General features: G+C 44.1%; 1 protein-coding gene across 3 annotated transcripts in view; it reads right to left on the bottom strand.

Moving 5' to 3' along the window:
• Window positions 1–27,680, bottom strand: part of STK38L (serine/threonine kinase 38 like) — a 44,320-nt gene extending 16,640 nt beyond the window's left edge. Inside the window, exons 1-8 of one of the 3 annotated variants that reach the window (XM_027660811.1) lie at window positions 27,609–27,656; window positions 15,671–15,725; window positions 4,142–4,286; window positions 3,074–3,125; window positions 2,219–2,341; window positions 1,645–1,728; window positions 667–790; window positions 57–211 (exon numbers count right to left, since the gene is read on the bottom strand). In XM_027660811.1, the coding sequence (XP_027516612.1) occupies window positions 57–211; window positions 667–790; window positions 1,645–1,728; window positions 2,219–2,341; window positions 3,074–3,125; window positions 4,142–4,275 (672 nt within the window). In that variant the 5' untranslated portion in view covers window positions 4,276–4,286; window positions 15,671–15,725; window positions 27,609–27,656. Of the gene's footprint in view, window positions 1–56; window positions 212–666; window positions 791–1,644; window positions 1,729–2,218; window positions 2,342–3,073; window positions 3,126–4,141; window positions 4,287–15,670; window positions 15,726–27,356; window positions 27,521–27,608 lie in introns of those variants that run through there. The other 2 variants (XM_027660810.1, XM_027660812.1) reach the window with 2 other exon arrangements.
• Between the last annotated feature and the right edge of the window lie 103 nt (window positions 27,681–27,783).

Here is a 27,783-nt window from a genome sequence, read left to right as displayed (position 1 = left end):
GCAGCACTGTGACCTACAGACTGGGATCTTGGAAGTTTAACGTGCACAGGACATGCCTTGGCATCCAGCAGAAGGTTGTCTGGCTTAATATCCCTGTGGATAAATCCCAGCTGGTGAATGGCATCTATGGCCAGCACAGTTTCAGAGATGTAGAACTGTGTCTCCTCCTCTGACAAGGTGTCTTTCTTCATCAGCAAGGTCATCATGTCTCCTGAGCAGGGAGAGGAAAACCCAGCTTAGGAACCAGAACATTTCAGTGACTCTAAGAAACCCCAGTAGAATCCAAATTTAACCTTGGAACTGGTCTTACAGCTACTAATTATAAAACTGTTACTGCAAGGACCTACAAACCCAACTGACTTTTTCAGTAAAGTGGGTGTGAAGCTGTTAAAAATCCTATACAGGAATTTTAATTGGATAGCCCAGAAAAACATAGTGAATTTTAACGCACTTATTGCACAATGGTTTTTTCGTAATTTCTTTTTACTGTCAATAACTCCAGCAGTAAGTAGTAGAATAGTTATTTAATTCAAGTCTACTTAACACCCCTTTATAACCTTTCCCCTTCCCCTAAAAATCAGGAATGGTCACATGCCTGGAACTTCATTTAACCAAAAGTTAAGGAAAAAATGCCTGTACCACCCAAAGCCACAGCACACAGCTCACCTCCAGGTAAGAACTCCATGATCAGATAAAGATTCCTTTTATCCTGAAAGCTGTAAAACATTTTCACTACCCAGGCTCCATCTGCTTCAACCAAAATATCTCTTTCTGCTCGGATATGGGCCACCTGAAATTTTTTTAAATTACTGTTATTAAAGGACAATGAAATATTTCAACATAATTTTATATTCCTAGTCCTATAAAATATTTTTCATGATGCTTAGCAGAAACCCCTTATTTTCATGTGTTTTTTCTACTCATTTGTCATGTTTTTTTACTAGATCCTACAAAGTCCTCAAAAATTATCCCCCAGAAACCCACAGAAGTTAACTCAGTGTTGAAAATAACAGTTCACACCACTTTACAAAAGAAATCTCTAGAAACACAACTTCATAAGCTGGTTTTGTTTGTTAGAAAGAATAGACAAAGCTGGTGGAAAAGATGGAAGTGTTTCTCTAGTGAAATACAAGGCAAATGATGGGTAAGGTTTGGACTAAAGTTACTTTTAATCTGCCTTTTCACTTGAGAAATCCACCCTTGATTTCTTTGCTAAAGTACTTTTAGCTAAAAAGTCAAAGCAAAAACCAAACCAAACCAAAAAAAAAATCAAAGCAAAGAACCATAACAAGACAAAACCCAACTTAAAAAGCAAAACAAAGGAAAACAAAGTCAATGAAACACCTGTTGGTATCTCACCTTTAAAAGAGTTTTTACTTTGGAAGGGATTATTTCTCAAGAAACATTTCCCTTGAAATGGAGTTTTACAGATTCAGTACTATAAGATCCATCTTGATATTCCAAATTGGTTGTAAATCAAATATTTTTAAAATGCTGTTCCATGACCTTATTTCCTAATTTCTGCTTCTTTTGTGCTGTGGTGGCAACTCCACAGACCCTCGTGGGGTTTCAAAGGCTTCAAAGATGGCAAATATTTTCTAGACAGGCTAAGTTTGGAATTTAGGGGATTTGTACACCACAAACCTGCTCTTTCTCCAGCATATCTGCTTTTCGTAGGATCTTCATTGCATAAATATGACCTGTGTCCTTCTTCTGAACCAGGCGTACCTGTGATGGGAGATACAACCCAGTCAGTCTTTCCTGCATCAGAAACCACATCCTGGCACGGAATTCTCCTGGAAGGCTCCCAATTGCCAGGCATGGACAAGTTCTTTTGTTAAATATTTAAAAGTACAGTAGAAAAAAGAATATTTCTACATGGCATACACACAGTTGTGGCTTTAGGAAAAGTGAGAAGACACAGTAAATTCCAGGCAGGCTGGGACTGTGCAAGCTGAAATTCAGGAGTGGATATAACTGAGGTGACACATGGCAGGAAGGAGGTTTATGAAGAGTTGTGCAACTGCAAATCCATCATTTCATGGGCAACATCAACTTAGAAAGCCATGGGAAGCCAAGGGCTTTGAGAAATTGGTGCAAGTAATTAATTACCAGACTTATCCCCCATGGAGAGCTGCACAAACAGCTCCTCTTCTGCAATAAAACTCCCCACCTGGAACTTTTTATTCTGTAATTAAAATGTTTTAATGCCACAAACCTCCCCAAATGCTCCTCTTCCTATAACTTTCAAAGACTCAAAGTCATCCAGGCCAAGTCTGGTCCTCTTCAGCCTCAGAAACTCTGTTTCCTTGCGAGCGTGTTGGGACCTGCGCAGCTTTTTCTGAGGAAACACGGGAATTTCTTAGTCATTTGACAGCAGAAACTCAGGATATGCAATCTCCCTTCTCTCTCTGGAATCCCAGTGAGAGAGGCAAATGTAAAAGGAGAGGTGTTGCTGGTGCTCAGGCACCTGCCAGACTCTGTGCCTGGATACAGCACCGTTTAAAGCCACAAGATGGCATCACACACCCACATTCCTTCTCCCGCTTCCCAAAAGATCCACAAAACCTCAGGAATGACCCAACCACTCTTCCTACTTATTTCCCTGCCTATCCTGAGGGCAGATATGGTGTAATGGACCTCAAAAAAGCAACTTGGTGACCAAAGCTCTGTGAGATGGCAACCAGAGATCCCTCCTCATCCGCATCCACATCCAAACAGAGCAAAGCTGGGCCAGTTTGTTGTTTAAATCAAGGAAACATGGTTCAGCATTTTGCTTTCTAAGCACATCCTACCCTGTTTTCCCTTGCCAAATATAATAGCAAACAATTTTAATCTTTGAAAAACATGCTGTGGCCATGTGTCATAAGAACTAAGGGTGGCATGAAAAGCCTTAGCCAGCTTATTGGAAGGATGATTCAAGCATATTCCTAGCTTCCCTAATAAGCAAGTTTTTTTAGAGGGGCAACACTTTACAAAATAAAACTTGCTGTCTCGCTGGGTGATGTTTCTGTAGGCTCCTCAAATCCTATTTTTTAAGTAGTTTTTAAGGTTATTTAAGTAATATTTTTACCTCCTCATCTGCAAGGCCTTCCTCTTCCATAGCCACTTCCAGCTTCTTCTGCCTGCCAAGGGGAGAAACAGGGGATTATTTACTAAAACCCAAACATAACACTGGAGCAAGACAACACCTTTGCTTCACATGTTCCAAACACTAAAGAATTTGCCTCAAATGAAAATGTAAAGGCTCACAGCCCACTCCACCCAGTTACTCATTTGTGCCCAAAGCTGTCAAAAACAAAGAAGCAAATTTAAGCACATACTTCTGGATTTGCAGAATTAGGCATTAAATATATAATAATCATTCTAATGACTTACATTTCTTCATATACATCTTGAATTAAGGCTGGTTTTATCAATTAGGATTACAAAGCAGAATAAAAATGGCTTTTTCACTGTTTCTGTCTCAGCTCTACCTCCAAAACCTCCAGCTTTCACCCCCACCAGTCCAAGGCTCTTCCAACTTGTGCCATGCCAGGTCAGGAGGCTCTGAGTGGGGAGCAAAGCCTGGGAATACCCTACAGCTGGCAGGGGGTCAGCACATGGCAATGTGGCTGCTGGACCCCTCTTTTTCCACCCTCAGGACACTTCTTGACAGCATTGACAGGATGCAGCTTTCCAAAGGCTGGTTATTCACGGGCAGCAGCCAAGACTTGAAAGGCTGGTGGTGTCTTTCTGCACTCGGGGAAGGACAGCAGGATCCTCCAAATCAAAATCCCTCAGTAGACAGTCTGTTCTCCCAACTGGAGTCAACTCCATTACATGGAATAATAAGTAAATGTGATGAAGAGAGAAGCCTTGCTGCTTGAGTGAAAACCCCTCAATTAAAAACATATTCCCAGGGGAGTGATAATTTCACACACTAATGACAATCTAAGACACAACACTCATCACAATCACACACTTGGGGCTTTGATGCTTCACTCAAGTGGCACTTCAGCACTCCAGGGACGGGACTGGGCTCTCGGAGCAGCTCAAGTGGTGCTGACCAACACATTCAAACTTCCCACGGGGATGGAAGAACAAGCACCACCAAAAGCAGGAAAAGTTGCAGAGGGGTGGGAGGGAGCAGAGGCAGTACCTGGTCTCCCTCTCCTCATGCTGGATGATGAGGTTGCTGTAGAAGTTCTCCAGGGTGAGTTTGGCCACTGTGACTCTCTCCCGGGTGTGGTTGCTCATGGGAAAGGATGTTGTGGTCCCTGCAGTCATCGCCATGGTAACATGTACTGGAACACAGCATGGCAAACCATTACTCACTCCAGAAAAAAAAACAGCCCTCTTTCCCACTCTCCATCTCCAAACTCTCCAGAATTCCCAGGGAAGGCATTATTCCTCAGATACACGAAACTCCGTTAAAGAACTTTATTATCAAATTATCCTGAGAGAGCAGGATGTGCTTCCCACTCTCTGAAACAATAACATTTTTGCAAAACAAAGGCTGAATCAGAGCGAAGAATGATGGAACAATGCAGGGGCAGCTTGTCCACAAATAAGGAAAATGTCCCTCTGGAAGATCTGAGCCCAGCCTCGGGGAAGGAAAAGGAAGCACAGCACAGAAAGGAAAAGAGGAAGGTGAGAGGAAGACCCCACAGCTGGACATGTCATAACCCTCTGACAATTCCAGAAACTACAAAAAGACCAGGATAAAATGAATAAAGGAAATGGATAAAACCCCTAATCCCAATCCACAGGAGAAGCTGTTTCAAGGATAGAAAACAACTCCCAAATACCTTTGAATTTTAAAGCTGCTCAACAAAGTTACGTGTGGATTTCTAGAAATCATCACATCAAAACACTGGAATTGCTGTATTTCAAGTGGAAAACTTCTGTTGCTGCAGTTTTTTGGGTGGTTGGGCATTATAGATCAAGAACCAACCACCAAGAATAGAAAAACCCTTCCCCACCACAAGGCCATTCCTCTTGTTTCCTTTCCAGCCACCTCTGTTCCTTATAGAGCCCCCTGTGTTTAGATTTTCCAAATCAGAGGGGAATCTCCTTAGGCAGCCATAAATATGTTACCCATGTAGATAAAGCAATTATAAGTTCTTGCATGTGGTCACTAGGCATTTAAAAACTGGGGAGAAAGAAAGAGGAAAGAAGAAAGGCTGCTCTCCTCAGGAGCCTTCATCTTGATCCCAAAGAACTTGGATGTTTGAAGCCATCCCCCCTTGCCCTGTCCCTCCAGGCCCTTGGAAATAGTCTCTCTCCATCCTCCTTGTGGGCTCCCTTCAGGCACTGGGCTTCCTGTTGGTTATTTACATAATCCTTCTACTTCACCAGGGGATTGTGAGGAAGCCAAAGCCCGAAGTAGGATTAGGATATCCAAGCAGATCCTAAGACCTTCTAAAGTGAACGGATTAGAAGTTTCACACAGAATGAAACTTGCCTGTCCACAGCGGGACAGGAGGATTCCTGAACTCTGCTCCAGGCTTTTTTGGTTTGATTCTCCCTGTCGCCCTCTGCAAGGACAGGATTTCATCCTGGGGATTTTTCATTGGATTTGATGATGTGACAATAGGATATTTGTTGCCAGAGATGCAGCTGTTGTGTCACAGATAAAGGCATTTTATTATTACGGAGATGTTATTTTAGCTGTGTATGTTGAAGATGCCAGAATTCTGAGAATAAAAATATATATCTCTATATAGATACAAACATGGCATTTAATGGCATTGCAGCTGCTTCAAAATTATGTCAATATTTCTATTTTTTTATCAATCTTTTTAATCAATCTTTTATACCCTTCAGTCTTTCACTAAAGAAAGATGAGATCTGTCAATTCTTAATAGTCTTGACTAAAAATTTAGGGGGTCCATTCTTCACACAAAGACATAACCCATGCTGGATATGGCTCCAAAAGCTAGGAGAATTTAGCACTGTTCTCCCTGTTGAGTTTGTTTGGACAATTTCACACTTTTTTTTTCTCTTGATAGGTGGGAAAATATAAATATAAAAGAGGTGGATGAGAGCAAAGCCGACACTGTGTTGACATACCCAGACCAAACAGAGCAAACTGTGATTAAGTTATTTCAAGAAACAACCTAATAAAGTAAAAACCTGCCTTCTCATAATTTTGGAGCATTGGGATAGAGCAGCCCTAAGGTTAATCCATTCCAAGCCTGGCTTAAGGTATAACTGGCACACTCCAGCACCGGATATTTCTCCTTTGCATGTCTCTTATTCCTGGGAGGATAAAACAACGCTGCATTTTGATTTCCCGGTGATTTGTTTGCTCCTTCAAACACTCACAAATTCAGGCACTGCCAAATCAAAGTTGCCGGGCTTTACTTATTTGTTTTACATTTGAATCCTGTAAAAAGGAGATCCCAATTCCAGCACTAGCACATCATGTTACCCACCAGTGGGGCTGCCCCTCACTGTGCTCCTACAGTAGGAAGACACAGAGGAGTGTCCCCAGTTATTTCTGCCACTGTGGAAAAATAAAAAACAAGCCAAAACCACAACCAAAAAAAATTGTGAAACCAAGAAATGTCCTAAACTCTCCAGATTCCCCAAAGTAAGAGGAAAAGAGCACAGACCTGGCAAGGTATCCCGCAAAATCCTGTAGGATTTCTCACAGCTGAGAAAACCTCCTCAAGTTTTTCCTCCTGCCTCTCTGTTTCCACTAAGGAGCCCCCAAAACAAGGCACAAATCCACATCCCAAACTAAACAGCCAGCTGAGAGTAACCAAGCACAGCCCTTAAACATGAGCTTTATAAACAAATGATGCCGGAGGGGACGGGGGCAGGAAGGAAGAAGCTTCAAAATAGGACCTTTTATTGACAGCACAGAGCCTGGACTGACCTCACCACATTAACAGGAATGCTTGGAAAAGGTGCCACCCAAGAGTTCTTGGAAATGCCCTCAAAAGCCTCCTGAGTTCACCCAAATTGATGGCACTTGCATAATGGAACCATTCCACTCTTGCCGCATCACTGGCCCACGAGGAAGGGTCGTATCCAACCAGCCACACTTGGCCAAAACTCCTCTGGTTGACAAGGATCACAGACCTTTCTTTCCAAAGGGCTGGGAATGTGGAGGAGAAAGACATCAAAGGGATCTAATGGACAGGAGACACTGGGCAGGGCACAGCCCGCGGGACAAGGCTCAGAGCTGCCAGGAACAGGGATTCCATATGTGCTCCTGGCCTGGAAACAGAGCCAGAGCCTCCTGCAGGGATGGCTCAACTCCCAGTCCGAGCCTTTCTCCTTGTGCCTGCTCAGCATCACAGCAAGAACCTACAGCATGAGAATGAGGAGCTGTGGATGTGCAGCAGCCAGAGAAAGGTGGGACAGCAGCACAGAGGGGAGGAGAGCAAGGATGTTCGTGAAGGACAAGGGGGAGCAGGGAACAACAGCCAAATGCTACTGGAGTGTTCAAGAGACTCCTCTGAGCAAGTCTCTCCTGATCCATCACAGAACAGTCCAGTTAGAAGGGTCCTCCTCTTTCTAGTAAAATAATGTTGCCTAACTGACCTTTTTATTCCCAGACCATTCCTGACTGGGAAGCAGAGAAAGGCCAAGCAGCATTTATTCCAATCTGCACCCCCGTTTGTCGCAATAGCTCCAAGTCAAACTCTCAATCCGTTTTCCTGACAGTCTCCCCATTTAAGACCCCCCACCCCCAGACTCTGCCACACCACTGGTAACTCAAAGCTCATGTGCTCTCTGGGGCACTTCTTGGCAGCTCCCACAGCCTGTCATTAATGGCTTTCTCAGATTTCCTTGGATTAAGACTTGGGTTAATGAGAGCAAAGCCACTGAGGCTTCCAATCCCACCTGCTCCCAAGAGGAGAGATGGAAGAAGTCAAAGCACGTGGAGAACTGATCTCTCCTGAAACAGAGTGGGATCCCTTCCTGATCAGGAAGGGACGAGAAGACAGAATCCAGTCTTATTTTTAAAGTCATGTGTGTAGAATAATAATACCACAGCTCTATAATAAATTTACTCTGTACTCAGGGCATATTTCAGTCTGGGAGCAAACCCCCAGAGAGAAAAGCACCTTTTTCCCACAGGAAATGATGAAGTTGCTGGGTCTTCCATTTGGATTTAAAATGTCAAGCTACATGACCAGCAGGACAGGGAACACCAATCCCTTCTCCCAAATAACCATACCAAGTCAAAGAAAGGCTGCCAAGAATTTTCATTCACCTACCCAAGCACATCCCTAAAGCCCAGCAGTCAGGAAGCTGCTACAGTAAAAAGGGTAAAACTGCAAAGTTCATGAAGTACCCATTTAAATTCCAAGGGAGTGCAGCTCTTCAATGAAAGGCTCTAGATAAGGCAGGTATCAGAACATATTCCTGCCTTTGAAAACTCCCATTTTTTTCATCATGTCATTGAACTTGCCCCTGAAATGAAGCACAAACATGGCATTTCTCAAGAAATAGAAGGTAAAGCAGAAAGGAGCGAGGCTTTTGGTGCCAGACCAGTTCCCAAGTAAACACACAGAGCTCAATAAAGTGGTACCTTCAGAAACTCCAGTTATCACTCAGTGCTGGGGCTCTTCTGGGGGAGAAGTGAGAGCTGCTTGGCTCCTTCCAGACAACACAGCACAGCAGCTCTCCAGGCCAGGTACTAAAACCCACTGCTGACAAGGATTGTATTTAAGAATTGCAGTGCCATCCAGGAAAGCAGCAAGGATACAGCAAGGCTTGGAGTACGAGCACCAACCCTGCTGTCTCCAAATTTGAATTCTCTTAAAGACAGACAGGATATATATATATATAAATGAAAAAAAAACCCAGCCCAGCACACATAAATAACAGCATGATTCACACCAAAAGGGTGGGCAGGGACGGATAAATGGGATAAACAGCCCAAGGCTCAGCAGGACGCTGTGGTGTGACATATTCTGAAACACAGCCCTGGGTGGTGTGAGCCCACACACAAATAGAGCAGGGATACAAATGCTGGACAACAGCTGAGCATTCCAAGGATGAAACCAAAGGAAAAAGTGGTCAAACTGTGGGATCAGCCCCAAGGGAAAAGGACTTTCTCCACTACGGTTTGTGCAACTGTGTTGGGTATGTTTTCACCATCCAATTGTTGGTACTGAACCTCCTCCTGGAGAGAATCATGGAATGGCCTGGGTTGGAAGGGACTTAAAGATCATTTAGTTCCAACTCCCTGCCATGGGCAGGGACACCTTCCACTAGACCAGGGTGCTCAGAGCCCCATCCAACTTGGCCTTGGACACTTCCAGGGATGGGGCAGCCACAGCTTCTCTGGGCAACCTGTGCCAGGGCCTCCCCACCCTCCCAGGGAAGAATATCTCCCTAATATCCCATCTAAACCCGCTCTCTGTTTGAAGCCATTCCCCCTTGTCCTGTCACTCCAGGCCCTTGGAAACAGTCTCTCTCCATCTTCCTTTTGGGCTCCCTTCAGGTCCTGGAAGGCCACAATTAGGTCACCCCAAAGCCTTCTCTTTTCCAGGCTGGACAATCCCAACTCTCTCAGCCTTTCCTCACAGCAGAGCTGCTCCATCCCTCTGATCACCTTGGTGTCTCTCTTCTGGACTTGATCCAACATCTCCATGTCCTTGCTGTGCTGGGCCCCCAGAGCCAGAGGCAGCTCTGCAGGGGGGGGTGTCCCCAGAGCGGGGCAGAGAGGCAGATTTCCCCCCCAAAGCTGCCCATGCTGTTTTGGGTGCAGCCCAGCACATAGTTGGCTTTCTGTCTCCTTTTCCTATAACCCCCTTTAAATCCATTTCCAAAGCTTTTGATTAACACATAAAATGCTCCAGGATCCTGAAGCAAAGCAAGAAAACCCCACCATTCACATCTATGTCAGTTATGGGCCAGTATTTGTCATGTCTTGGAGCCTGATCTCAACACTTGTGTTATTACTAAATACAGCTTTCCATGTTCAGAACAGAACCTTGTCCACAGTTCACTCATATCAATAAAAAAAAAAAACAACCAAAAATCTTCAGCTCAATAGGTTTTGACCTAATATTCCCATGCCAGCCTCAGGATGATGCTGGTTGCTCTTCCTGAAGCTCAGAGTTATTAGATCAGCATGTTCAGCAAGCACTGCTCTGGAGGATGTTTCAGACAGAAAAACAAACATTGCATTATGAAACAATTCATGTTTTCAGTAGCATTACCATTCACAAGCCCCTGTTTTATTGAATCTTCTACCTAAAGGAAGCAACAAATAAAATAAAGCAGATACTTCACATAGAGATTCTTCTTCTTCAGTGCTATACTCTGACACCCTCCAGTTTTTACAACAGTCCCCACTGAGAGGGAAAAATTAAATAAAACTGCAACAAGACATCACTGACACTCCCCAACATTCTCTTTGAGTAAGTTTTGCTACTCTAAAGCTACAGGATGAATTATATTTGTTCTATTTAAAGCAGCACTAAGAAACAAGTAAAATTAGCCCTGTCAGAACAGGCTTTGCTATTTAAAAGCAAAAGATGCTCAAATGTTTTGGCCATTTTAAGTCATTCCTGCTTTCCCCATGGAGTGTCTGGGTGAGCCACCCATTATAGTCCCAGCTAAAAGCAGCAAGTGCTCCATGACGTGCTAAACCGAACCCAGGGGACACTCCCAGTCTCCAATTCCCACGGCTGTGGGAAAACCTGGAGAAGTTCACAGACACTCAGGGCCCAGGATGAAAATGTTGCAGCCACGGTGATGGTGGTGACACCACAGAGATGCACGGGACAACGAGGCCCAGAGACCCTAAACTCTTAATTAAGAATTAGGAAGACCTTAATGCACCCAAAAAAGATGCTTTCAAAATAAAGCAATACCTTGGAGAAGACTCCTACACCTATAATTACCTCAAAATGTCAACGTGGGGCTCTGATTAGATAAGGCAAAAAGTCCCTCTGAGAAACACCAGCAGCCCCTCCCAGCCCAGGCCATGCTGTGCACACACTCCAAGCTGGAATGAGCCAGAACTGAAAGGAGTCATCCTGTTTTCCATCAAACCATCTGTTTGTTTCCCTCCCGCTGCCGCTCCATGGTTTGTGCCAGCATGAGGAGCTGCACAGCCCAGACTGAGGAACCAGGATGAAATTAATTCCTTTAAAATGGCTTAGGTGAGGCTGCTTTCACCTGCCTGGACTGACAAGGGCCACTCTTCCCAAAGCTGAACCTGTTCCTTCCTTCCCAGGGAGTTTTCCGAAAGCGAGGACTAAGTGACGGCACCTCCTCATCCTAATTTGGCTCCCAGAAACTAATCTGGGAAATCATTCCAGCACACCCACAGTAATGATAAGGAAATATTTCCTAATATGGAATAAAAACTGAATATTGGAGTTGTACTGCACTCCAGGACTTCCTGCTATTCAACACGGCTCTCCTACGGATGGGGCCAGAATTCAGTTCTCTGCCACTTTCGACAAGCAGTGAACACAAATTCACTTCCCTGACAGGAAAAGGGGGAAACTATGCATGGATACACAAAAATATATATGGGAATATATATATATATAAACTAGATATAGCTATACACTAAATTTATTTCCTTTTAGAGTTAATCTTTTATGCACTTCAAGCAGCAAGAAACTTTTGATCCCAACGGCTTAACCTCGGCTTTCCCAAACAATGGGAGACTGGTCATCTAAAGTTTGGAAACACGAACCCACTAATAAAGTCACTTCCATGTCAGATCCACTTGCTGAAGCTTTGGCCATACAATGACACTTTTCATGCTCTATCAACAGTCTGTCCCAAAGTTAGGAGCACATTTGCAGACACTCTGTACTCAGAACACTCAGTGTTTGATGACACACCAAAAACTTCATGAGCTCAGTTCTTTCAAATAATTTGATTTTTGACTTTTTAAGACAATCATTTGGGGTTTAGAAGTACCCTCTCAAACTGCTTCACTGTATGTGGCTGCAAGGAAGGACTCCTCATCCACCTCATGAGGAAAGGGGATGGAGTGGTTGTACTTCTGCTTCATCAGCAAGGATGGAGGGTTAGAGTTGGGAATGGAAAGGGAACAGAGGTGCTGGTGTATCCACACACTGCTGTCCTCCAGGGAGTGCTCCACATGGGAGGTCAGCTCAGGACAACACCCTGAAGCACAAGACATGATGAGGGAACCAGACATGCAGTCCCATTCCTCTCTTCTAGGATTTACCGTGGAATCTGAGTTGATGCATTTGAATTTCCTGGGGACAAGAGAAAGCAGCAGCTTCCTGGAAAGCCAAGTGAAACAGGATTTCATAGCTTTGTTCCAGCTCTCCTGTGTCTGTCCCTTTCTCTTGGCTCTCCCCAAGTCTCACAGAGCTGCAAATCTTTGTCCTCTCACAAGTGTCTAAAAACAGGAAGCCCTTCTATGTACTGGAGTAATTGCATTCCTGTGCACTCAAGCATTTTCACAGCTTTGAGCAGGTACTTGCAGCCAGGCATCAGAAAACACTGTTTTAATATCTGCTGAATTCAGTGGCATAAAAAAAAATCCAGCTAAATATTTTGCTGCAATGTTTTAGACCATGAAATAACTACAAACAGAGCGAGGTCAGTGATCAAAAATCTGCTTCCTCCTCAGCTGGATAAAGTTCTGCTCAGGTCCAACAAAAAAGATGTCCCACTCCAAAATACGTACAACTGTCCAAAAGGAACATGGATTTCTCTGCGTCTTTCATGGCCAAGAGACACAACTCAGGACAGAAGTAAAGTATAAGAGAAGGAGCTTCCGATGCATCTCCTATTTAAAAGTGTCAATGAAACTGCAACACAGTTTTGGCTTTGATCCAAAAAACTCTCAAATTTTAGGCATGCTCTAAAGCTCTTCTGTTTTCCAAGGAGCCTGGGAAAGCAGGACCTTTAGGAACTAGGAGGGACTCGTGCATTGAAGAATGCTGGAGGAGAAGGGAGCACCAAGACTGCTTTTCCTTTTCCACTGATGTGTGTTCGAATCCCTGACTCTTGCCAGGCTCTTTTTAGATCCCATCAATCAAATTAAGTAATTACACACGATAAGTCTGTGCCAGCAAAGGAGCTGAGTTGCTAAATGAGCTGCAGAACACCAATGACCTGCCATGGCCTGTGCAGTGCCTCTGGTCAGGGTTAATGAACACAACAGATCCCTCTGGCCCTACAAATCCCTAAAAGCAGGTAGTGCATGTTGTCAGCATATGCAGCACTGGAGAGCAGATGTTTGCCTGGTCAAATCCCAGTCCAACAGCTCATTCCTTTAATGTGATTTCTGGAGAAGTAGACAGCTGTTGGCACACAAAGCAGACCACCTTGGGCCTTATCCCTCTGAAATTTGGAGGTTTAGCTATAGAGGAAAACAGCTCTTCCAGAGGCAGAGCCTTTGTGAAATCCCAGTCTTCCTGCAACCTTTCCTTAATGCCCCAACTGCTCTTCTCCTCTGGGGCTGAAGGGTGACCAGGAATGCTTTGTTATGATCCCTCCTACACAATCCCACGTTCACCCTTCTAGGAAGATAAGAGAAAGGCAAGGAAGGAAAAGGAAATAAAAGTCTTGCACATAGGGGATAGATGATAACGTTTGTGAAGGATATTTCCCAGTGAAAGGTAATTCTTGGACTCGGAATGGGTGGTGTTTTCCTTTAAATAAGGCTCAGATATTTGATTCTATTATCTGGTTTCCTAGTTAAAGGACAAGAGAGGCAAAATAGGGTGTGGGGAAAAGCTCTGGCTACATTCAGAGGCAAGAGAAAGTGAGAGGAAAAAGGAGCAGAAGAGATCTGCTGAAGTTTCTCTGAGATATTAGGGCCTGGATGTTAAACATGTCAGAAGGGGAAAATTTTCACATTAAAACCAAATAAATCTTAAAAAGCCCAGTTTCCTGTGCTTTCAAGGTGAAATGGATTATGGCAAGAAGAACAGAAAATTCTCTAGGAGCAAACCTTTCCCACCAAGGAAGCCTTCAGAATAGCCTTGGAGCATGTCCTGAGGGCTAAGCACTCTCTTGACCGGGAAAAGGAGTAGGATCAGCAGTAAGAAGGGCTCTTCATGGAACACAGGTCACCTCATTCCAAGGAGAAGCCCCACTCATGTTCCTGCAGAGTGCCTCTCACTGCTCCTTTTCAAGGTGTCCCGAGTGCCCTGTGAGGTGACCAAGTCCATTGTACCTCCATTCCTTTATCTGTCAAGTGGAGATAAACACAAGTGGAGTTCCCTGCAGGAAACCTGAGGAAACATCAGCTCAGTGCAAAGACAGAGCCTGGTGGAGTGGTAAATAAACAAGTCCTTCAGGCAGCCCCCTGAACTGCCTGACAAGCTGGACACAAGCAGATATTTCCCATAAATAGCAACCAGAGAAAAATCCAAATAGGAAGAATGAGGTCATTTCCACTTGAGAAATATTATTTAACATGAACATTTCCTTATGGGGATGGGCCCCATGCTCAAGGCCCTCACACTGAAAGGACAGACACTGCTGCCAAGTCCTGCTTCAAGGACTTGCCACTGCAGGTCTGCAATTACTTCTTGGAAAGACAGGTCCCTTCCTCTCCACGTAGCTGATCCCTCCAGTCCTGGCCAGGCACTCCAGCAGTTTTCCTAATAAAGGTGAGTCCGGTAAACTCAGCTGCAACAACACAACACAGTCCACTTGATTTTCATGGGAATGGCTGATCATGATGAACAGCAATTCCTGATCTACAGTGACACACCAGGAACACCCACTTTAGGGCTCACTCAAATTTCTCACTCATTCCTTAATCCATCTCCTCTCATCCCACTCAATGACTCTCCCAGCAGAGTTACCAGCTCAGGTATCCCAAACACAACCTCTAGTGGTGACTTGAGGTGGAGAAACCTTCCTGCAAACTAAAACTCTCTGAAATTTCTGGCCAATGATGCAAGAGCTGAAGTCCTGAATATTTTGAGATGATGTATGCCCAGAGGAAAGATGCTCTTTGGCTACAACACAGGAAACTGCATTAAGGAACAGATGATCTGGAGTCTATTTTATTTCCCCATGTGCAAAAACAAACCCTACAGAGGGGAAAAAAAAGGCAAAAATGTACTTAGGGTGTGCCTACAAGAAAATAAACATCATCCCTGGAGCCAGCAGGTCATGGTAGGAGCTTGAGGAGTTCATGTGTATGATGGACTGTGGTCTTAAGTATTCAAAAATTATTAATTCACTCTGAAAATTCATCATTTAACCCAAAACTATGAGACATGTGGCCACTTCTTTGCCTTGCCTGAGCTGCCCAGTTGGTGAGTGCAGACATTGGCCTGTGTGTTGTGGATTTGGGAGGGCGTGTGGCAAGATAAGCAATGAGATGGTTTTCCCGGTTCCAAGGACAGGGTTGAAATCTCAGATTTCAGAAACAGGAGGAAAATTTATGGGGAAGAACAATAGGAAGGACAATGAAATATTAACCCACTGCAAGAGGCCAAGTTTGGTGACAGTGTTTCCAAGCTGAGCAGCCGGAGTGAAATGCTGCTCTGTGAGTCCAGCTGAAAGAATTCCTTGGAATGACTCCCCAGCCTGTGTTTGCACATTCTGCTGCTCATATGCAAATATCATTAATCAGCTGCCTTTTAAAGCTCTGATAAACAGCTAACCTTGGAAAAGTTTGACACTTTCCCAGATGAGCCACACAGTATCAGGAATGCAGTTTGTCACATGGATGTAACACAGGGTAAGGAGGGAATACCTCTCAACTCCACAAATCACTGGGAAGCAGCTGCTCTGCTCTGTTCTCTTCACTCCTGGAAATACAGATCACCAAAAAAATAAAGAGAAGGCAGTCTAATAATGTAGTGTTAGCACAGAATCAAAAACATTTACATCTGTGATTCCTCAGATGATTAATTATTGCTTCAGCAGAGCCTTAAAACACATTTTAACTGCACGCATTTACAGAAAGAAAACCAAGTGAAATCCCAAATTTTAGAAGCAGTGAGAAAGACCTGTGAAAAACTATCACTTTTTACTCCCCAGATTATGCCCCATGGATACTGAGCCCTACTTCCCTAGCCTAGATCCATAATAAAAATTTCATTACTCTCCCCAGATCTAAGATGAGAACTCAGGGGTAGAACAAGATCTGGAGGCCAGGCTGCTTTTTTTTCTCTTTTTTGTTTGGTATCCCCTCGAGTAAAACTTTACAAAATAAATTATGGAAATTCCAGCAAATCCTGAAAGCACAGGGAAGCTGCTGGCAGCCCCTAGAAGGAAAGGTGTGCCCTCCCTCTTCCCAGCATGCCCAGGGCTCCAAAGGTCTCCTGGGGTTGCTCCCAAGCCTCAAGCTGCTTTCCTCCCCTCTGGGTTATTCCTCCTCATGTTAATAGTGCCAGAAAGGATCTTCATCTTCCAGTGAGCTGGAGCTGCAGCTTTATCCTGCTTCCCTGGGTGAGGGATCTTCCTCCCAGCCTTCAAGCAAAGGATGTTTTGCCCTTTTAAAGTATTTTCCGCCCAGATCTTGAGGTACTTTCTAAACTGAAACATAAAACACATGATCTTGGTAATGCAAGTAGGCAAATGTATCACCCCTAACTTTAAAGGAAAGGAAATAAAGCCAAGCTCGATCCTGGGAGGAGTTTGAAGGTTTATGAGCAAAAGAAGGACTGGACCAGAGATCCCTGACTTGTTACAAGTACCTACAGCAGCCTGTAGGGAACAGGCCCCTTTCAAATCCACTCATTCAGTAGCAGGGATATATCCAAGGTAATGCAGAATCATAAGGGTTGGAAAAGACCCCCAAGATCATCGAGTCCAACCCTTGACCAAACATCACCATGTCAACTAAACGATGGCATTAAGTGCCTCATCCAGCCATTTCCTGGACATATATGTTGATCCATATATACTCTCCAGATACAGTTCTCAAAAAATGTGGACAATTCCAATCTGATTTCAGAAACGGGGAAAGTGAGGCACAACAAAACCAATCAGAGCCACCAAAAAATCAATTAAAAGAAAGTAAGTTAACTCTGCAGCACCACATCAGCATGTGAGGCACAAAGGGAAACCTGCAGGAGCTGCCAAAAACCTGAAGGAAGCAGTGAGACATGGGATTGCTGCCTTAGTCCTGACTCTTACCTTGAGTTTAGTGTTACAGTCAGATCAGGTCACAGTTGCTTCCCTGGCAAAACTTCCAACAGATACATGTTGGAAAAACAAAATGTGTGCACTTAAGGAACATAAAAATGCTTTATGGAATCCTATTTTTAACACTAAAAATGGCACCAGGAACTCTGGGAAAATCCAGAATTACAGCAGGAAATGAAAAAACAAGGCTCAATTGACCTGAGCCCAGGGGTTTTCAGAGGTGTAACTGCAGAGGATCAGCTGCTGTTGAAGGAGCACATTCTTCACCCTCTCCTAGAGAAAAACAAAGGACTCTTGACTGTACTGTCAGGAAAACAAAAGGAGCCTGGGAATTCCCAAGTTTTGCTGTGATAGGAATACCTGGAATTAGTCTTTGGATTTAGCAGTTTGCTTCTCCTGATCATCTCCAGAGCCTTTGTTGGCCTGTGACAGGTTTCTCAAGCACTTTTAGAGACCCAGCCTCAGGAAATATTAGTCCTACAGCAAATGGATTTTACACTTAAAATATGTGTTATATTCAAATATGCTCCAAAGGCCAAATGAAGCAAACAAAACAGGTGCCATCCCTTCTCCCTTCATCCCTGAAAACTGGATCCCCCAGCAGAGGAGGACCTGGAACTGTCTAACATGGACAGGCACAGCTCCCACCAAACTCCAGACAACTGGAACCCAACTGTGGCTTGAGCATCTTGGCATTTTTACCTCACAGACAGTAAAAATATTCTCCACACAAAGCAAAAAAGATGAAGATCTGAAGCTCTCTCTATATATAGTGTTTGCTAAAGATACATCTTTGGAGAGATTTCCTTTGCCAAACAAGTACCAAAACTTCAAAGGCTGAGTTCTCATGTTGAAATATTTGTAGTGCAAGTTGTTCTGATTTTTGGGAGGCAGGGTTGGCACCCAAGGATGGCATCTTTCAGCTCCAAGGGCTGGTCCAGGCAGTAACTGGAAAAAGCTCTTTGGTGGTTTAGGTGAAATGAGCCAAAGGATCTGAGTCCAGCCCTCGATAAATTAGGAACCACATCACAAAAGCATCTCTAAGAGTCACTTCCTTTGTTGATACCATTCTAAAGGCCAAGGGCTGAACAAGGTAGGGAAAAAGAATTATCCTCCCTCAAAATAGCACATTCCTTCAAAACACCAACTGCTTTCACCCAGCACCTTTGGTGGAAGCATCCCAGGGCATTTTTTACAAAACATGAACTAATCAGGTGTTTCTTTTAGCACCACGTGTAACCCAACACTTGCTCAGTACCAAAAACCCAGGACCTGCAGAATTCCAACATGCCAGAGCCATACAAAAGGAGGGCATCTAACAGGAATATTGCCATCCCACATTCTAGCTGCACTTCCTTCAGGAGCCAACAAACATTCCACAGCTCTGTAACAAAATTTAGCACAGAAACAGAGGCTCACCTTGAGCTTCATTTCAATATCAGGTGTATTTGCCCTGTGTCTTGCCAGGAAAGGGGTATGAAACAAGTGATGCAAATTTAGAAAAGCAAGGAACAATATTTTAAACTCTTTAAGAAAACAGAGTAGTTTTAGCTACACCTGTCACAAGCACAGTTCAGAGTAACAGTTTTGGAAAAAAAATCAGTACATTAATTACTTCGAACTCTGTGCATTTGGATGGCACAACATAATAATCTAAACACACTTAATATTAGGGACTGGTGCTGCCCAGTAAATTTAGAGATGCTGAGCTGAGCAAAAAGAATGTGTTTCATTCAAAGATGAAAGCCCTCAGAATTCTGATGCTTTGTAAACAGCTGCTAAACTGTGAAGAATACAGGGTCAAACGTGGTCAGGACCTCAAAGAGCACCATATGTTTCAACACTGAAAAAGCACTTGGGAAAACATCTCAGTGCATTCATATCTTGCTTCTCTGGTTATCATTTCAAAAAATGGCCCAGGTACCAGCAACTGAGGTTGGACTATCCTTTCCCAGCCCATTCTCCCTCAAAGTTGATTAGGATTATACCACCAAATTCAATATGGGTTGTAAATTTATCAACAAAAGAGGCTTTTGGCTTAGAATTAACACTGACTAAGGTACCAAAGGAAATCAAGAACTGCAAGAAATTTATTTTATTCATACATTAGTCATTGGCAAATATCCATTTAGATGCCATAAATCTGGAAAGCCATTGGAATGCACTCAGTGCAGCTGCCTTGGTTGAATTTTATTTCCTTAAAAATCCTGCATTCATGGTCAAGCACAACCTCCATTCCTGATTTAGCCAAGGAAGGGAAAACAGGAGGGAAAAGCACACACAGAGCTTTTCCACAAGGAAAATGCCCCTATTTCCCTTCCTCAATGTACATATATGCTGGGAGCCCACTTTATAAGTGATTTCACCTTGTAAACCAGATTTGCTGACGAAACGATCACCACCCTTGAAGCTGTACCCAAGACACCAATTCAGATATTCCAGACAGGACTCTCCATCCAAGACAAATATGGAGCTTAACCTGCAGTGCTCCCACTGTGGTTTGTTAGTTTGCAGTGTCTGGAGAGGATTCACTTTAGGATTCAAGGAGAAAGGAGGTGGGTGGGCCTGACTTAACCAACATCTCAGCAGCAAAATCCAGCCTTGCCAGGCAAGAGAGGGAGGGAAAGCACTTGGATTCTACACTGACAGAGGAAAGTCTCATCATGCAACTACATTCTTCAACTGCAGATTCACTCCCTCTAATGTCCCAAGGAAGGCTACAGAAGCTTTTATCCCCTCAGCCCTTTGAAGATGACACCACCAACTCAGAGCACTCAGGCAAAAGAATCAAGAAAATACATTTACACTGTGGTTCTCACACCAAGAACATTACAGTCAGATAAATAAGAAAGATGCTGTCAGGACCAGTTTCAAAAGTGAGCTTCTACAAGATAAAAAATGCAAAGAACACTAACAGGTTTCCATTTTGGTTTCTGTTTGGGGTTTTTTTAAGCAAAAAATAGTGTAACCAAAATTGTCATTCGAATTCTTCTCTTGCAGCCCTTGCTCATCCCATTCCTGGGGGTCTAAAATGTGAGCCTGCAACTGGACCTTGTACAAAACTGCAACTATTCTTCCAAATATTGCTGCTTGTTCAACAAAAAGGGCAGAGGGAAAATGAGCTAAAACTACTTATCTTTATTAGAGTGTAACAGTTTTCCCCCCAATTACTTCACAATTACTTCCTTTTTCATTTTTGACTTTCCACTGTGATTTCAAGTGATATAAAATACTCATGAAAAAATGGATGTGTAGCTATTGGGGTTTTTTCCTAAGTGTTGCTTGATTGTAAAGACTATTTTATCAAGCAGAACTATGTTATTTTGCTTGTTCAAACAGGCAATAGGAACTTCTTCATTGTACCCTCACAAAGGCCAGAGTTTTGCATCCTATGAGGACTGAAGGTGAAGGCAGCAGCATTCTGGGCAGGCTCCAAGGCTGCAGGACGAGCTGTGAGCAGCAATTCCAATCAGTGCTGGAGGTCAGTGGGTGTTCAGACAAGAGAAACTCTCTCTCCTGCTTTTGGTGATTTAATGTTCATCTCTTTTTCCTGAATGCTGAAAGGGATTTATTCTTTCCTTTTTCATGTGCCACTACAAAAATGCCTTAAAGGTCTGGGAGCAAAAGCAAACAGTTAACACGGATCAGGTGTCCTCTCGGATTAAAAGGGGCTTAAAGGTATCCAAGTGTGAGCCTGAGACTCTGGAGTTATGAATGAACCCCAGCTGTCAGACAAGGCTTTCAGCCTGGACTGGGAGCAGGGAGTGTGGCAGGTTGTGCTCAGGTGCCTCCTAATAATCAAGGGGGAAGCTCCTTTAGTCACCCCACGGTAATATCAGCACCACCAGTCCTGACTGAATGGAGGAGCTGGGATGCATTAAATCCACTTGGATGCCCACTAGTGGTGAGCCCAGCAACATATCCATGTCTGAGATGGTCACTGGGGCTCAGGGACTTCAGTGTGTTTCCTCCTGTTGAAGGAATGGATGGATGTTCCCTGTAAACACAATTACTGGACAAGAACCTGTAACATAAGAAAGAAGCTAAAAAGGTTTTCCAATTTCTTTCAAGGTTTGCCAGCAAAGCTTGAAAAATCTAAAGCATTCCACTTGGTTCTTTTCCCTTTTTCACTGGCTCGTTGAAAAAAAAAGACAGGGAGAAAAGAGAGGGAAAAGATTTAACAGGGGGAAGAAGCCATCTCCTTCTCTATTCCCTTCACCTTCCAAACCAACTGGTTTTGTTTTTCCACTTCTCCTTCTCAAATCATATAATAAATGACAATAAATCCCTGTATTCTGCACTTTGGGTTTTTTAAACACTTCAAAACAAACTCTGGTCTACAGAGTTTTATTGTCATTGTGCCTGACTTCAACTTCACTCAACTTATAGTTGGAAGGACTCATAAAATAAGCAACTTACAGGAGATTATTCCAGGTATTCTTAACGTAATTGTTTTAGTTTTTTTTTTAAATAAAGAAGGGGAGAAAAAAAAAAATCAAAGAAAAGTTTCTAATTGCTGCAGTGAGGTCCCCCATACCCAGAGTACAAGTGGGCTAAGATGCAGATAATACATATTTTATATGAGCTCCCCTTCTCTGTTAAATTAAACTTCCTGAAAAGATAGGGCAGAGAAAGAGCCTCCACGCAATAATTAAGCCTAAGAGGATCCACCTCCATCTAACACACTTCAATATAAAATGGTCATCTACATTCTTTATTCACAAAAGTGAAATATGGCCAGTCAGTCAAAGAACAACTCACCCGCTCAGCCTGAGCTCCTTATCTCCTCAGAGGACAAACCAAACCCAAACAAAACCAGTAAAGCTCAGTGACAAAGATGCAAGTTAATGACACCAGAAATTATGAAATTCTTTTCTTTCACCTTGCCCTGGAAGTGAGAATTTGCTGTAATGCACTTCACTGCTTTCCAAGTCATGCAACTGTTTTGCCTGCACCACAAGACAACCTCACTCCACAGAACCATGGAATGGTTTTCATTGGAAGGGACTTAAAAATCATCCAGTTGCAAAGCCCTGCCATGGGCAGGGACACCTTCCACTAGATCAGGGTGCTCAGAGCCCCATCCAACTTGGCCTTGGACACTTCCAGGGATGGGGCAGCCACAGCTTCTCTGGGCAACCTGTGCCAGGGCCTCCCCACCCTCCCAGGGAAGAATTTCTTCCCAATATCTAATCTAAACCTGCTCTCTGTCAGTGTGAAGCCATTGCCCCTTGTCCTGTCACTCCAGGCCCTTGGAAACAGTCTTTCTCCATCTTTCCTGTAGAACTCCCTTCAGGTCCTGGAAGGCCACAATTAGGTCACCCCAAAGCCTTCTCTTCTCCAGGTTGAACAATCACAGCTCTCTCAGCCTTTCAAACTTAATTGCTCAGTCTCACCAAGAGTATTTGCTGTACAAATATCTGATAACCCACAGCCATTACTGCACCAAAGAGGAATGTGATTTAACAGCTGGCTCTTACCTGTCTGCACCAGCTGTAAGATTGCCCAGCGTCCCACAGTGAGCACAAAATTCCCTCATACTTCCAGGTGTTAGAGCTCAACAAATTATACTTTTAATTATTCCTACACAGGCTTCATTCTCCATATTCAGTTTTAAAAGAACAGGCATTCCCACCTTGTGACTGAATTCGCTCTTCTTTCCTGCTCTGCCAAACTCCAAGGAGCCCAGAGCAGAGGAATCTGGTTATCTTCAACTCTCAGAAACAACAACTGCCTTTTAAACAATGCAGGGCAATGCTCTTGTCTGGGGAGCTGCTAACAGAAGCTTTCCTTCTCACACAGGACTCAGCACGCTCAAAATTAGTGACATTTTAAGTGGAACAATTCTTTCATCATCGGGCTGATATTTGGCTGCCATTCTGGTTCCCTCCCTTATAAGGCACCAGCAAGAGGGAAGGGCAGGGAGCACATTATGCAACTGCTCATTGTAAAATGTAATTAAAACAAATTTTAAGAAATAAGTCTGGAATAAACACTTTTCCAATGTAAAAAGCAAGACAAAAGGAGCTTGATGTTGTTGGTCTATGCCTGCTGTTTCTGCCTGGCTAATTTTTAAAAAGGGAATTTCCTGAAAGGAAAGGTTTTTTCTCAGTTTTTATGGGAAGAGGCCACATGTGCCCTTTGTGGGGGTTCCCAGTGATCCTGAAGGAAGCTCATGGTAGAGCATAAGTGTCCTAGTGAAGTGTTCTCACTCTGCTGCACCACAGACAGTGACAGGGAGCCTTGGACAACCAGGAGAGGCCCCCCAGGCACACACAGCTCCCCACCTGTAACAAGCTGCTGCTGTCAAGCCCCTTCCCTTTGTTGTTTCTGCCCTTCTCAGAAGTTGCTTTAGGCTGGTCATGTCTTACTGAAGTGATGACTTTCATTCCCTGCTCCCTCAGTTATGGGAATGAGAGTTATGACAGTCATTCCCTCCCCCTTCCATACACTCCTGTCTTTGTAACTCCTGTGGCTCAGCATGACCCAATATCTTCATTTTAACTGCACCCAATTTAAGCCCAACTGTGTTTCTCATGAGAATTATTCTACTCATAAAAAGGGCCTTCAACCAAGTACAACTTTCTGGTAAGGTCCACACTTGACTGAAGTTTTCCAGGTGTTGGTCTGCTTGGTTTTGTTCTACTACAAGGAGGTTTAATTGCTAAAACACCTTGGCACATTTTATAGATGCCTGACTTAATGTGACATCACACTCAGCACTCCAGAGAATTGTTAATAGCTGTCTTTATTACACACAGTAGAAAAAAGGTTTCACAACCTTTTATCTGTTCAGAGATAACAAAAAGGGGTTTTTTTGTGGAAGGAAATTTAAGGAATTCCAACATGCCAAGATCTTTGCTAAGACTGGAGCTCCTCTCCAGCATGTCAGTGACCACAGGCTCAAAGTCTGGAACACAAGAGACACAGCTAATATAAGTTGTAACACAATAAACACCCTTCCTTTCCCATATAGATCCAAGTTATCCCTTTACTTCCTCCCTCTCATTCATTCTGCCACCTCAGATAAACTCCATCTGTTTGCACAATCTGCTAGTGCCAAATTTTTACTTAATATTGTCTGTTCCCTGTTACTAAAAGGTGAAGAGTTGTCTCTCTTTTTACTGCTTCAGGACATTCTCACTCTTGTGAAACCCCATAAACCCAGGCTACCTTTTTAATCAACCACTGCTCCTTTTTACCAATAAAAATATAAAGTCAACTGCTCCTTAGACAATCAAAACCTCACAGGAGATGCCTCCCAAAGACAGTTTATTACATTACAATTCCAAGTCTCTGCTTCCTTCACATTCCAATCAGTTGTAACTCTCATAAAGCCACATGTCAGTAACAAATTGGAAGTTTGTAGGTCTAAATATTAAAGACGTACAACATAAAGTTTGAACTGTAGATTTGGAACCAGAAAGTAAAAGCTGATGCCTAAATTACTGAGAAATTGGAAAATATTTGAAGCCTCAAGATTAATGATTCTCTCCTGATTCACTGTTTCCCTTAGCTTTTTTAATCTCTACAGAGTACTAAGAGAGATATCAATGCAAGCCTCACAAGATTACCTGATTTCCCAAGTAAAAGGCAGTATTAACTGTGACAGCTGCCCATTTTAATGCTTCCCATGCTGATCAAATTATTTATGACAAGAAAAGTAAGTTTTCCTTGATAATTTCTTTATCCCTCTAGTTCCTATTTTGTTTTCTTCATTAAAGAAAAACTTTCTGTTGCTTCCCCGTGCAGAAGCAGTGGGACTGCCAGAAGTTACTCTGTAGTTTTTGACTACAGGATTTTCTGTATCCATCAAAGTATTAAATTTACTCTTCTGCATTTGACAATTAATTTCTAATCCTTCAAGACAGAGTCCCCCATCTTAAACACAGTTCACTACATAAATTCATACCAGGAATTAAGTAACTATTCCCTGAGTTCACATCCCATAACATTAGACTGGGTTTCCCTCAGTGTAACACCTTTTTTTTGTGCAACAAAAGATGTTATTTAATCACCAGACTTCAAAAAATCCTCCATCAACCCATCTTGAAGAATTAGACTTCAGTTATTCATCAAACCCATGTTTTCCAGCCACAGTAATGCTATTACTACTGGTGGCAGGTCTGCTCTAAGTGCAGCTGGATGCTGAATTGAGCAACAAGAGGAGATTAAATTATTTTGTGGACAATTGCATGTTTGATTTATGTCAACTGCCATCACCCTAAGACACATAAAGCCTCTTTCAGGGGGACTAAAAGCAAACCATTTACCATCAGCTTAGCAGGCTTTGTGCTGATGAATGCTGCATTCAGAGGAGCAATTCTGGTCATTGCACATCTACCCTGCATCTCCAGGAACACAAATATCAGAGTTTATCAACTGGCTTCACTTTTTAACCAACCCTCAGCTGAAACTTGGTGGGAAGAAGAACATTTTAATTAGAATAAGCACAGACTGAGAGAAAGCTGAATTTGGAGGGAGAAGACAATAAGAGAAAGCCATTGCCAAGACAGACACAGAGGACAAAATCAGTGACTAAGCTCCCTGTGGTCACTGAAGGATTCAGAAGAGATCTCCAACTGCAGCAGGAACTTAAATGATTAAAAACTTCCACCCACCATTCAACCTTCAGGGGCATAAAGACAGAGGAGGCCACACAGAACTCCTGAGGGAGAACAGGGAAGCAAACCTCACACCCACGTGCACGAGAAGCTGTGGATACACTGAACTCCAGGGTGACATCCCATAGCATTCCAACCCACCGGGGTGGATCAGACCCTGGGGGATCAAAAACCTTACACAAGCAGGTCCACAACAGATCATTTCACAGGAACCCAAAATTTCTGTTCTCCTGGGAACATTCCCTGATCAACAGCACAGGGGCCTGGTCCAAGTGCACTGCATGTTAATGATACAGCGTGGGTTTGTTGTTTGTTTTTTTAAGAAAGACTAACTTTCTGCAAGAAAAAAAAAAAACCCAAACAAACCAGGAAGAAATAAAGCATGACACCTGCCCACTGTAAATATTTGCTTCTGAATTCTATTTAGCTACTGCCTTAGGGGTTTGTTTTCCCCTGAAGTGTTTGAGAAATAAAAGTTTAATTTTAGCTTTTTTTTTAAGCTCTGTGAAATAGTAACACTTAAATTGAACATACGGCATGCCTTGCACAACCTCAAAAACAAACGAGTTCATTTCAGAGAGGGATGCAAACCTGACTTCCCCTGTCCAAGACACTTTTTAACAAGAGCTAGAAAACATGTAGCACTGAAGGTAAAACTGCATCAACTCTATCAGGTACAGGTTTCTCACACTAAACGAGAGTGGCCACTGCTCATCAGCCCTCAGGTCAGCAGCCTATGGGCTCCTATTCCAGTTCAAATCAAGGCTGATTCTTTTTCACCCCTAAAGGATAAGGAATGAAAACAGTTTTTCAGATTTCTCTGTATATCCAGCCACCTTTCATGGAACAGGCACAACAACTTAGTTAGATTTATTAGCACTATAAACACTCCCAAACAAGATCGCTGTGCTTCGAGTGACTTTAAAAAGCTGCCACCAAGCGCATCTGATCAAACCCGGCATCCTTGTGCAACAAAAACTCCAGCAAAGAGCAAGGAAAAGCAAAACAACAACACGAATATACCCCAGCAAATGCCCTCCAGGAAACTCGTCTGGTTTTTAAATCAAACTTCAGCGCTGCTTTATATTGAGAAGCTCCAGCAAGGGTGATTTACTTATAGTCTGGATGTTGCGGGAGGAACCAGCGGCTGCACGTGTGTGAACTCTGGAATTCTCACCCGAGACGCTCCCGGTCAATTAAAACCAAACAAAACCCGTGAGACTTCTCTTAGTTCTTAGCGTTTCACTTCTCTCTCATTCAATGACAACTCTCCAAAGACAAAGAGCACCAGCCGGACCCCCAAACCCACAGGGAGGGGCCCCCAATCCCAAACTCCTTTAGCTCGGGGTGGGGAGAAACGCCTGGGATTTGTTCTTCCCCGAGTGGAAACTCGCGAAGGTCCCGTTTGCTTTCCTAAGCGCATTACGGGGGATAATTTGGTCCCTCCATCTATTTATTTTTAAAGAGGGCAGCACATCCTTTAAGCCCGGAGGAGCCACGTTCCGTACCACGGGGCACAGCCCCGCCGAGCCCCCCTCCGAGGGATCCCCGACCCGCCGAGGGATGGAGCCTAAGGAGTCCTAGCAACCTAAGGAATATAAGGAGCCCCGGGTCAGTGGCAGTCCCTCAGCCCCCGGGGGCACAGGGGAGAGTCACAAGAGTCACCTGGTGGAGAGCAGCGGGACGAGCCACCTCAGAGACAGCGGGATGAACCCTCCCAGGCTGATCCGCCCTCCCTCAGGCTCCGCGGCGATGGCTGTTCCTGCTGCCTCACGGCGCGGGGGGGAGGCAGGAGGGAAGGTAGAGCGGAGGAGATTCCCGGTCTCCAGCAGCCGGGCGCCGAGGCTGCTTGTCCGCCGGGAGCGGCGCAGCGTTCCCCGTTCGCCCTCGGTGTCCCCGCTCCCCCTCAACACTCACCTGGCGCCCAGTCCGCGCGCGGCGCCACCCCCGCGCTCAATGGCAGCAGGCGGGCCCCTGCCGGGGACGCTGTTTACCCGCCGGCTCTCGCGAGAGCCACGCGCACGCGCGCGCGCGCCCCGCCCGCACCGCGGCGCCGAGCCGCGATTGGGCCGCGCCCCGGCGCGCGCGGCCG

The sequence above is a fragment of the Corapipo altera genome, unplaced genomic scaffold (assembly GCF_003945725.1).
Source record: "Corapipo altera isolate COAL_440 unplaced genomic scaffold, ASM394572v1 239, whole genome shotgun sequence".
In the NCBI taxonomy this organism is placed as follows: domain Eukaryota; kingdom Metazoa; phylum Chordata; class Aves; order Passeriformes; family Pipridae; genus Corapipo; species Corapipo altera.
Note: the sequence above shows the minus strand (reverse complement) of the source record. Positions and strands in the feature narration are given on the sequence as shown.